The sequence below is a fragment of the Canis lupus genome, chromosome X (assembly GCF_003254725.2).
Source record: "Canis lupus dingo isolate Sandy chromosome X, ASM325472v2, whole genome shotgun sequence".
NCBI lineage: Eukaryota > Metazoa > Chordata > Mammalia > Carnivora > Canidae > Canis > Canis lupus.
In genome coordinates, this window is record NC_064281.1 from 56527788 (window position 1) to 56540009 (window position 12222).

General features: G+C 36.6%; 1 protein-coding gene across 12 annotated transcripts in view; it reads right to left on the minus strand.

Annotated features, from left to right (window-relative positions):
- PHKA1 (phosphorylase kinase regulatory subunit alpha 1) overlaps nucleotides 1-12222 on the minus strand; it is a 179730-nt gene that overhangs the window by 56778 nt on the left and 110730 nt on the right. For all 12 annotated transcript variants that reach the window (XR_003143883.3, XR_003143885.3, XR_003143884.3 and 9 more), the window contains 2 exons: nucleotides 6034-6143; nucleotides 4939-5083 (listed from right to left, as the gene is read on the minus strand). Coding sequence is in view for 9 of the 12 variants with exons in the window: in XM_025466198.3 (XP_025321983.1) it covers nucleotides 4939-5083; nucleotides 6034-6143 (255 nt within the window). In the remaining 3 variants the exon portion in view is untranslated. The remainder of the gene's footprint in view (nucleotides 1-4938; nucleotides 5084-6033; nucleotides 6144-12222) is intronic.

Below are 12222 nucleotides of genomic sequence, written 5' to 3' on the forward strand. Positions count from 1 at the left end.
TCTCTTTAAATCTCAGACCGTAGGTTTTCAGGATGATTTGAAAGTTATCTAGGCAATTTGGTGGGGACAGGTGACTTGGGGACCCTCCTCTTCCGCCATCTTGCCCCCTCCCCCAAGAAAATTTGTTAATTTTATCTAGATTTACAAAATTAAATTTGGTATTCTTTTATAATTTTATTATTTTTATAACTATTTTTTCTATTTATTTGAAGCACAGTTGAAAAAAGTGGTACACTTTGGAAATTTAGTGGCACAAGGTATGCTACCATAGCTGGAGGGACATTATACAGTTAAAAAAAAGAAAATAAGGAAACAATTCCCATTTCAAACACTGCATTATGTAATTGTACCTGCCCAAACAAACCTTTTAAAATACTAGGTCAATAAACTGCTAATATCCATAAAAAGGGAGCTTTATTACTAAAATGTAAGAATTTGAAAGATTGGTATCTAAACAAAAGACAAAAACAAACTTTAATTGCATTTCTTTACATTTCTGCATTTATTGACTGTGAAGTTCTTCTGTACATCCTAATTCCCCCTGGTTTTCTATAATTATATCTTCAAGTCACTCTATCATCTCTATTCTGCTATTGAGCTTATCTACTGAGTTTTTCATTTTAGTTATTGTAGTTTTCAGTTCTAAATCTTCCATTTGGTTCTCTATATTTTCAAATTCTTTGTTGAGGATTTCTATTTCTTTGCTGAGACTTCCTACTCTCAAGTGCAGTGCAGTAATAATTTCTTGTTAAGGTATTTTTATGATGACTACCTTAAAATCTTTGTCACAATTCCAATAGCTTTGTTATCTTGGTATTGGTGTCTGCTGACCAATTTTTCTCATTGAAGTTAAGATTTTCTTGGACATTGGTATAAGTGACTTATATTGTATTCTGGAAATGCAGGGTATTATCTTATGAAACTTTGGGTCTTACTGAATCTTCTGATATAGCAGTTCTCTTCTGATACTGTGCAGCAGGGAAGGGAGCACTGCCTTATTACTGCTAGTGGGTATAGAAGAAAGTTCCTCTATTGTTGTGCAAGGATGAAAGTCTAAGCTCCTCACTAGCACTTCTAGACACTACCCCTAAGAAAGAAGAAGGGTGCTTCTTCACAGGTATATGAAGGGTTCTGTCTAGCGTCCCCACATAGACTTTGATTATAGAAGTGGGAGTGGGGCTGCAGTTTTTTCCATGATGTTTGGCTAGAGTAAGGCAGTTATTGTCTGAAAGTTTTCTGTCTGGCTAGGTTGCCCCTCTGCTGTTATGTTGGCCAGAGGAAAAAGGGTTTTCTTGGGTCTTTTTACTGCAACATTTGTATTTCTGGGATAAAAACTTCTCCAGCATCTGGTTCTGAAACATGGGACGAAGGAAAACCCACTATACTCACTGCTGTGTCATTTCTCAGATGCAAAGTCCCTAGTCATTCTCCCTTCTATTTTCTGACTTTCAGAGTTTTTTTATGTTTGTTTTACAGATAGTGTCCAGGGTTTTAACTGTACTTAACAGGAGAAATAGGGAGAAGTGAGTGCACTCCATTTTTTCTGGAAATTGGAACTCCTTTTTTCCCCCAAAGTGTTTACAGATATAAATATTTCCAAATATCACTATGGTCTAATATCTTAAGTTTTGATAAGTAGTAGTATTATTTCTTATTTTAGAACACTATCTAATTTCAAATTTTTGCCCTTTTTAAGAATTATTTGTAAAAAAAACTTTAATTCTTTCATGGTCAGATTTTTAAAATTATTCTTGTGTCATATGTCATATGCCTGGCAATATCACCTATATGATTTCTACTTTTTAAAAAATAACAATTCTTTGTGTATTCTTTTTAGGTATAGTTTTGTATATACTCATAAATACAAAAATCGGGCTTGTTAATCCTCCTTATCTTTAATTATTTTTTATGCTTGATCTGTGCCATTCTAATAGAAATATGTTATAGTTTCCGATTATGACTCTACAATAGTTTTATCATTTGTCTTTAAGTTTTCCTAAATATCTGCTTTATACATTTCATTGACACTATTGTGTAGATAAAGGTTTTGGCCCGTTATATCATCTTTTTATAAGGTAAGTCTCTTTTTGAGTATAGCTGACATAACATTATATTAGTGTCATGTGTATAACTTAGTGATTTGGCAAGTTTATACATTTTGCTATATTCACCTCAAATGTACTTAGCATCTGTCCCATTACATTGCTATTGCTATTGCAATATCATTGACTGCATCCCTTATGCTGTGCCTTTGATTCCCATGACTTAATCATTCCATAACTAGAAGTCTCTATCTCTCTTTCTTCTTCACCCTTTTGTCCCCTCCCCTCTGGCAATCATCAGTTTGTTATCTGTATTTATAGATCTGATTCCGCTTTTTGTCTGTGTAGCTCTTACCAACATAAAATATCCTTCCTGTCTCTTTTAAAGACTTGTGCCTTGAATTATATTTACTATTTTTGATATTAGTGTTGCCACCATGGCTTTTCTTTTTGTTAGCATTTACATGATTTATCTTTATACATTCTTTTATTTTCCATTTTCCCATATAATCTTATCTTAGGGATATCTTTTGTAAGTAGCATCTAGCTGGATTTTGCTCTTATATGTATTCTGGAAATCTTTATCTTTAATATGATAATTTAACTAATTCACATTTTGATGTGATCACTGGCATATTCATTCTCATTTCACCAGCACAAAATTGTCACTGACAAAAACATACAGCTGTTGGTAATGTAAGCTTTGGAGACAGACCTGGTTAGAGGCCTGACTCTATCCCAAGCTTTGTGACTCTGGAAAATGAATAAAATGTGGCTATTAATATGACCTACCTGAATAGAGTTGTAGAGATTTCAAAATAATGCATTGAAAGCACTTAGCTCAGTGCCCAGCACAGAGAAAGTGTTCAATAAACATTTCAATTATTACTGCTATGTTACTGCTGTTTTTGTTGTGTGATCAAGTACCAAGTATCAAAACTTTGTGATTTAAATCTAGATCTTAATTTTCTTCCTAAGGTATGGCTGTGTATCTCACCCCAATTATTAGATATTTTAATTTTGAAATCTCTTTGTTGCCACAAATTCAACATGTCCCTTTACAACTGGCATCTTCTTGTAGAATTTCTCTGTTTCTATCAATGGCAGCATTATTTACCTAGTCTCTAAATCTTTGCATTACCTTGATTCATATCCCATATCTAGTTAGCCAACATCTGACTTGTAGGTGTTATCTAAAATACTCCTTTATTCTTCTTTCCCACTTTTTTGTTATTATCATCAATCCAATATATCTTCTCACCATCTCAAACTTAGATTATTTTCTTTGATATCAAATTCTTACTACAATGATACTGTCATCAAATCAATATTCTGTAAACACCCCTTTCATCATGCCACTCCTTGTTCAAAAACTTCTGATAATTTCAGACTTCTGAGAAAATCTGGTTGAATATCTGTGCATATTTTCAATGCCTTCATTATCTGACTCCACTTTATCTGATTTTGTTGATAATTATATTCCAACATGCAAAGCCACTCCATGCAGGTTGGCCTCTCCGCTGTGCACTCATAAGTCAAGCTCATCCCTGTCTCTAGGTCTCATTCATGGTATTTTTCCCTTACCTAAAGGGCCTTTCCTTCTTCTCCAATATGAATTCTTCCCATCCCCAAAAGCCTTGATAAGTCCCACTTCAGTCAAGAAATTTTCTTTAAAATTGTGATCGCCTTCACTATAAAATACGAATCTCATGGTTTGGTACTTCTTTATATATTGTCTTCAGTTGTTCTCTATTACTTTTGTGTATCATCTTTGCCTCTCCAATTAGACTTTATACTTTCAGAAGACAATTCTGGGAACATAGCGTTTATTAATCAGGTACATGTTAATTGGCCTAAATATAGAAAGCAAAAAGAATAAATCTACCCTACTTTCTTAATTCCTTTGCTTTTGAAGCACTTTAGAGATGTGACCAATATCCTTATTGTCTGTCTGGACATTGAACAATTTATGACAAAGGATTCTTCTCTAATGAAAAGGAATTCTACGTACTTTGGCAGTACAAACAGGCTTTTGGAAGCAATTGCAAAGACACAGAAAGGAAGCAGTGCTTCAGTATTGGCTCTAGTCCTCCAGCAACTGAGAGAATAATAAATCCTTTCACCTGGTTTCAAATAAGCAATGTCAGGAAGCCTGGTCAAAAAGGAAAAGATAAACTGAGAGCCTCTCCACTTCTCCCTGCTAAATTTTACTGCTTCAGTTAGGCAAGCCTTGCAAGGATAAGTCTGGGAGCTTATCTATAAAATCTTGATGCTCCAATGGAGTAAGACAGATGCAGAATGTATTATTACTGTCTTTAAAATGAATTGTATGGGATCCCTGGGTGGCGCAGCGGTTTGGCGCCTGCCTTTGGCCCAGGGCGCGATCCTGGAGACCCAGGATCGAATCCCACATCGGGCTCCTGGTGCGTGGAGCCTGCTTCTCCCTCTGCCTGTGTCTCTGCCTCTCTCTCTTTCTCTCTGTGTGACTATCATAAATAAATAAATAAATTAAAAAAAAAATAAAAAATAAAATAAAATGAATTGTATAAACAGAGTTTTTGCAAATTGGCCTAAAAACCAGTTAGTCCCCAAGTTATTCTAATTCATTTTTTAATTATAGCCCTCAAACCATCTGAAATATTCTTGTGTATTGGTTCATTTGTTACATATTTATTCTAAAACATAAGCTCCATGAGAGTAGAAAACTCATCTGCCTTATTCACCTCATGTATCCCAAGTGCTTAGATAAATCCCTGGCACAAAATAGGAGCTAATAAGTAATTATTGAAAGAATAAATGATAACGAATAGCTCTCCAATGATTCTAATATTTTGAAGGAACTAACCACATCATTTATTCCAAAAGTACTTTTGTTTTTTGCCTCATACAACCTTACCAAGCATGGTATGTGAGATGGGGAAGGTGATGGTGGGCTGGCCTGTCATCCTCCAGCGGCTACAGAGGTAGGAGAGGTCTGTTCTAAGCATTTCTACTATCATCTTGTTGTCCAGAGCCAGGTAGAACTGTTGCTGGTCTATAAACTGAGAAAAAGAGGAAAAATAATAGCTCAGAATAATTTACTCTTACAACTGTACAATAATATTTTAAAGTATTCACATATTCACAAGGATATATAACATGTCAGAAAGGCAACAATATCCCCAACTTTAGTGCCTCATTCTTTCCAAATAATCTGATAGTCCCTTGGTACATATAGTAGTTTTTTGACATTTTTACAGTGTACTATATACTTTACAAAGTGTTTTTAAGTACATAATTTTATTTAATTATATAACAAATGAGTGAGGGCTTTTCTTTTAATAGATGAAAATAAGGCCACAAGACATTAAATGGATTAACAAAGTCATATGACTAGCAAATGGCAAGGTCAGAAATAGAATCTATGGTCCATTAGTCTTTTGTCTATACCTCAGCTGCACAATTTCAGATGTAAGATGACAAAGCTTTCCTCCTATGCACACATATAATTTGGCTTATTATTGTAATGTAACTAATAAATATCAAGCTAACAATGTGTATAATCATGGCTAAAACAGAACTGACATTTTTGTTTAGAAGAGGGTATCAATGATTTCCAGGCATATAGAAGGGGCCTTTGCCCAAAACAAAGAGAACACATAATTCAGTAGCTAAATAAAAAAAGACTATATTTTTTTTATGAAGGACAAATACAGTCTTATTTTTAACATTTAAAAAGGAGTACTTTTAAAGGTACCCCAACATGTATAAAATTCCTAGTCACTGTTTCTGCAACACCCAGGACTATTCTTGGTAGCCACAACCACTTGGCATTGTTCCGTGCTACAACTTCAATTCAATCCAACTCAACAAATATTTACTAAGCAACTTAATATGTGCAAGGCCCCATGAACTCTAATACTTGTCCTAACTCCAGTAAATGTTTTATTTCTGTAATGTTTCTGTTTTACTTCCATTCATCTCAATGCATGCTAAAGTTCATTCCACCCACCTGTGGAGTGAAGGTAAAGATAGTTTTCCGAATGTCATAGAGTTTTGAAGTTCCAAGGACTCCCATATGCCTGTAGGGTCGTCCACTGAGTTTCATTCTACTGTTGCATCCTGAGGTAGAATTGAGAAATGCTCAAGATCTTTCTAGGGCACAAATCCAATCAGTAAACCTTTGGTTTTTTTTGGGGGGGGATTAGATTTACACTTCCTGATTGAACAAAGTTTTGTGTCTCAAAGTTAGTATCCGTGTTATGTACAAGGCCATATGAAGCACTGTAAGCTCTCTAAGAGAAAGAGTATGAAATTATTTCTGTTCTTAAAAGATTTTATGCTCTTATAAAGAAGTCACATAGTCTACATATAAGAGAAAAGCATGCACATGAAAATTAATAGTTCTACAAAAGATAGAATTCTATTAGTGATATTCATATGCTGAATTTCCTTAAATCCCATGAAAACTGCAAAAGCTACTTTGACTATCAAACTTATTTTTTAAAAGATTTATTTATTTATTCATGAGAAACACACAGAGAGAGGCAGAGACACAGGCAGAGGGAGAAGCAGGCTCCCTGCAGGGAGCCTGATGTAGGACTTGATCTCAGGCCCCAGGATTATGCCCTGAGACAAAGGCAGACGCTCAACTGCTGAGCCACCCAGGTGTCCCTACTATCATACTTACTAATGTAAACCATGCTTCAATAAAGCTGAACAAAACCTCATCAACTTAAAGATGGCATACTAAACTGAAAAACTGAAATGAATTTATCTTGATCTCCTTCAATTGCATAGTACTGACTCATTTTAATTCAATGAACAACACATCTTATTCAAACAAATCGAAAATTTTTATATTATTGTGTCTGATAGGAAATTTTGTAGAATCTTATACATAGAGCAAAATTTACTTGGCAGAGGAACATTTTTGAAAACTTAAGGGGACGGCATGAACTATCAGACAGCTACAAAAGGCATAATTTTAGAGAAAATTTATATAAAATCTGTTCATGTGTCTAAATATTATGTATGTGTGTATGTATATATGTATACACACACACACATCCACCTTATTTCCCTGAGTATAAGATGTCTTCTTTTTCATTGTTTAGCATTCTGAAATTAGAATCTATCTGATAATTGATATCTGTGTTACATGTAGTTGAATTTCTTTTTCTTTCAAAAGGCAGTTATTACATCAATATCTCTTACCATGAGGAAATAGTTCATTTATTCACACACATTTTTCCCTTTTATAACACACAATATATTGTATAACATAGGGTAGCACTATACACAAGGAGCTTCTCAAACTCTTTCCTCCAAAATATATATTGAATATCGTTTCACATTAGTACTGACAGAACTAGTACTGCTTTTTTTTTTTTTAATTGGATGGAACACATTTTTCTTGGGGGTTTTATTTTTGCTCCTGCTTTATCCTAAGTATGAAACTTATCAAATATGCACATTTTTAGTGCTGCTTCACTTTTAGGGACAGAACCAGAGAACTATCAATGCCTTGGTCATATTCCAGGGTCCACTCTGGAAAGCACACATTTTACCTTAGAATGATATCACAACCAGGCTTATCCACTGCTCCTTCCATTTTGTTTCCTTTTTATTGTAGTAAAATATACATTACATACAATTTACCATTCCAACCATTTTTTATTTTATTTTTTAAAAATACAGCTTTTATTTATTTGAGAGAGAGAGAGAGAGAGAGAGAGAGTTAACAGGGGGAGGGCAAAGGGAAAAGCAGACTCACAGCTGAGCAGGGAGCCTAACATAGGGCTCTCGGATCATGACCTGAGCCAAAGGCAGACGCTTAACAGACTGAACCACCAGGCACCCCAGCGTGATCTAGTTCTGCATAGTACATACCCAAACTCCAGATTCTCAAAAGGAAAGCAGGTATTCAGCATAAGCCATACTGTCTGTACAGTTTAGACACACATTAAACCACCCTTATCCTTTAAAAAAAAAGATTTATGAGAGAGAGAGAGAGAGAGGCAGACACACAGGTAGAAGGAGGAGCAGGTTCCATGTAGGAAGCTTGATGCGGGACTCGATCCCGGAACTCCGGGATTACTCCCTGAGCCAGAGGCAGACGCTCAACCGCTGAGCCACCCAGGTGTCCCAACCACTCTTATCCCTAAGAGGATGGTGGAATCCTCCCCAAGTCCAGGTCTTCAGATGTCATCCAAGGGCCAAACTTGCATGCAGTTAGCCAAGGTGTCTTTGTCAGTAGGTCCCTGATGCAGCAAAGTAAGCCTAATCTATAGTATCATCCTCAGTTATACCCTCAGGAGCCCTAGATTTAGCCAGATAGAATGAACCATTACTATAAAAAATATGTATCTTCAACAGCCAGGTAGCTTCCACCTTAAGATTCTGTATTAACCTTTTTTATCTGGCTTGAGGGATCAATCAATCCAGGCACAGCACAAGTCTGGCCAGTAAATTGAAACTGACCTCACATTTCTTCTCCCTTCCCTTATTTTCCCTTTCACTATTATTTATATTCCCCAAATGAATGAGAACATATAATGTTTGTCCTTCTCCGACTGACTTACTTCACTCAGCATAATACCCTCCAGTTCCATCCACGTTGAAGCAAATGGTGGGTATTTGTCATTTCTAATAGCTGAGTAATATTCCATTGTATACATAAACCACATCTTCTTTATCCATTCATCTGAATGCCTTCCAAAGCTGAGGCAATGCCACGATAGTCAGTACTCATAGAACAGAACAATTCTAGAGGGCACACACAGTACTCTTGGACAAAAATGTTAGGTATAACATACATTAATCAGGCAGTTTAGGTTTACAGGATCTCCAATAGGGTCTTCCACTGCAGGCATCCTGTCCTAGGGCTTCCAGTCCAGTCCAAAAAAAAAAAAATCAGTTCATCCTATGGTTCCAATAGGAGTGTCTCCTGAAGGGAGCTGTCTCATTTAGCAACCATAGTTTTACAATCATCTCCTCTCATCCAGACCTTTTGTCTGGAAGAACTGCATGCAAGACGTTTAAGAGAATTTTCATAGGTAAACATTTTTATACAGCTTAGCCAGAAAGACATATCATGTCCAGGAATTGGTCAGGATGAAATCCTGAATTTTCAAATATTTTAGAAATGAGTTTTCATATCTCTCTTCCCTTTGTTCTGTTCCTTTATCCAGTGAGCAGCCTAGAAAAGATCATTTTCTTTCTGGGGAAAGCTGCATTTAATAAGCAAATTGCATTACTAAGGTTTGTGGATCAGGAGAAAGGTGAGGGGAGTGAAGCTATCAGTCTATTTTTGTAAACTGGAATTAATATGGAAAGCCAAACACAACCACTAACAGCAGTGGCACGGTACCAAGAAGGGGTCAAAAGCAAGCTACCAAGAGTGGGGAAGGAGTCACATTTGCTGTGACATGCTTCCTCCAATTTGTAGCTTTTGCAGAAATCACAAGAATGCAATCAATTTTTGCATCATACATAAAGAGCCAATTAGTAGATCAACTTCAGATGGTCCAATCAGAGAACAAACCCTTTCCTGTGGGCATCAGCAACTGTCCTAAATGGTCCAGCCAGAACTCAGGATGGTTTCATAAATTTAGAGCCCCACAGGCAGGGTGACCCAAATCTGCAATGATCTGAGTCTGAGTTTATTTAAAGTTCATTTTGTTCATTTAGAGTTCATTTAGCCTGTGCTTGCTTTCAGTTCGGCACATTTGGTGCTGAGGTGGGAACAGTCTTATAGCCAACCATACTGGGTTTCAGTTGAGAGTCAGGTCCAGGCAATTAGGATCTGTGAATGCCAAATTAGGATGGCAAAACAGCAGCTTTTCTTAGGCAGCTGCAAAGCTGGGATGCTGCAAGGCCAGTCAGCCATGGTCTAAGTCCAAGTCTAAGTGATAAGCAAGACTGTCCTAAGCTCTTTATTGTGTCATTCAGTCCAAACTGACCACTCAAAAATATGCACATCAGGACAAAAAATGATCAGCCCCCCTACGAGTTAGACATTTGGTTTCATAAAAGCTTCTAGCAACCAAAAACTACTTTTTAAACTCAAAAAAGTTTATTTTCATCTGGAGATTGTCTCTTCATGTATTCATTTTTCTAGAAGCTCCAACAGGTAAAATATGATAGTAAAATCATTAGTTATGGAGACTAGTTCTTGTTTCCATTACTCAAAGAATTTTAATTTCGATCTGCCCACTGGCAGCAAAGAGTAAGGTGGTTGTGTTCCACTAAGACTCTTTTTCTGTTTTGCAACTTTCCCTGATCAGAATGGTCCCTCTAGCTTTAGATTATAAGAATATAACATTTTACATCAATTTTTGTCATATCTCCAGATGCAAAAGTCACAAATAACAAAACCATTTTAAAAATTCTCCCTTTCCTCCTTATTGAAAGTTCAAACTTCTAGTAATGTTACTTATGGAACATTATAGTTGCAGGGAGATCCCAGTTGTAATGTGGGGGTTGGGGTGGGAAGCTGATGTAGCAGCAGCCAGAGAATTTTTTCCCTTTGATTTATAAAACTGCTCCAACTCAGAAAAGTGATTTAACCTTTTTTACTCCCACTTGAACAAAAGGGGCATGAACTTTTAAACATTTGGTCCCATCCATGGATCAGTTTTGGGGATGTTTGCCCTTTCTCCTCCAGCCTGGAGAAGAAAAGAAAAACCAAAGGCATGAGATGGACTTCCCCTACCCCTCACTTTAGCATCACGGCCAAAATTAGCCAGATGATCCACCAAGCCAACTCTCCTGGAGTTGGATCTACCATTTTCAAATTCCATAGATAACTTTTACCTCTCACAACTGAAAGTAGTTCAGCTGCTGTTTTGTATCATGGATAAATCCACAGCCACCTAGGTACCACAGGCTTGTCATCCCCTACCTTCCTTTTCTCAAACAATGCTTTTGCCATATTTAAGTGGATTAAGGTCATTCTAGAAAATCTCACCACTGTCATCACTGTGTTGGGTGTCCTGAAGACTACCTCAGTTTTGGCTAAGCCTCAGTGATAGGCTAAGAAGGACTCAGGGTACTCGAATCATACTTATGGCTAAGATTTACTATAGCAAAAGGATATGAAGCAAAATCAGCAAAGGAAAAAGGTGCATGGTGAGAAGTCTAGAGCAAAACAGGCACAAGTTTCTAAGAGTCCTCTCTCCTAGTGGAATCATGTGGAACATGATTAATTCCTCCAGCATCAAATTGTGACAGCACGTGTGAAATGCTGCTTATCAGCTCATGAATTGGTACCCAACATTTTAATTAAGGGACTGCTCATATAGGCACCCTTTTCCTAATAGGTACTCAAACTCCGGACTTTCAGAAGGAAAGCAGGTGTTCAGCACAAGCTATATTGTTTGTACAATTAAGATATAGTAAAGTATACTTATCATTAGGAAGATGGTGGAAAGCTTCCCCAAATCCAAGTCTTCAGATGCCAGCCAAGGGCCAACCTTGCAAGCAGGCCTTTCTAAGGATGTTGTTTCAAGCCTGTCATGTTAACTCTTTTTTTGCATATTGTCCATGTCTTTTAGAATATATATATATATTTCTGCTGAGTATATACCTAGTAGCAGAAATGATAGGTCACAGGGTATGTGAATGTCCAATTTCAGCAAATACTGTCTAGTAGTTTTACAAAGTAGTTGTACCAACTTACATTTCCACTAGCAGTGTATACAAGTTCCATTTGTTCCACATCTTTGCTAGTGGTATGATCAATTGTTAATTTTAGCCACTCTAAGAGGTATGTAGAAGTATTTTACTGTGGCTTTAACTTGTACTTTCCTGGTGAAATAATGAATAATGAAACACCTCTTCATATGTTTAGTGGCCATCTACTTTTGTGAAATAACTCCATTTTCATATTGAGTTATCTTCCCTTTATAGGAGTCCTTCATAAGTTCTGTATTTGAGTCTTTTGTCAGCTATATGAATTGCAAATATGTTCTCCTATTCTGTGGCTTGCCTTCTTATTCTTGGAGGTTTCTTTTGATGACTAGAAGTTCTTAATGTCAATATATTTCTTTTTTTAAAGATTTTATTTATTCATGAGAGAGAGAGAGAGAGAGAGAGAGAGAGAGAGGCAGAGACACAGGCAGAGGGAGAAGCAGGATCCATGCAGGGAGCCTGACGCAGGACTCGATCCCAGGACTCTGGGATCACACCCTGGGTCAAA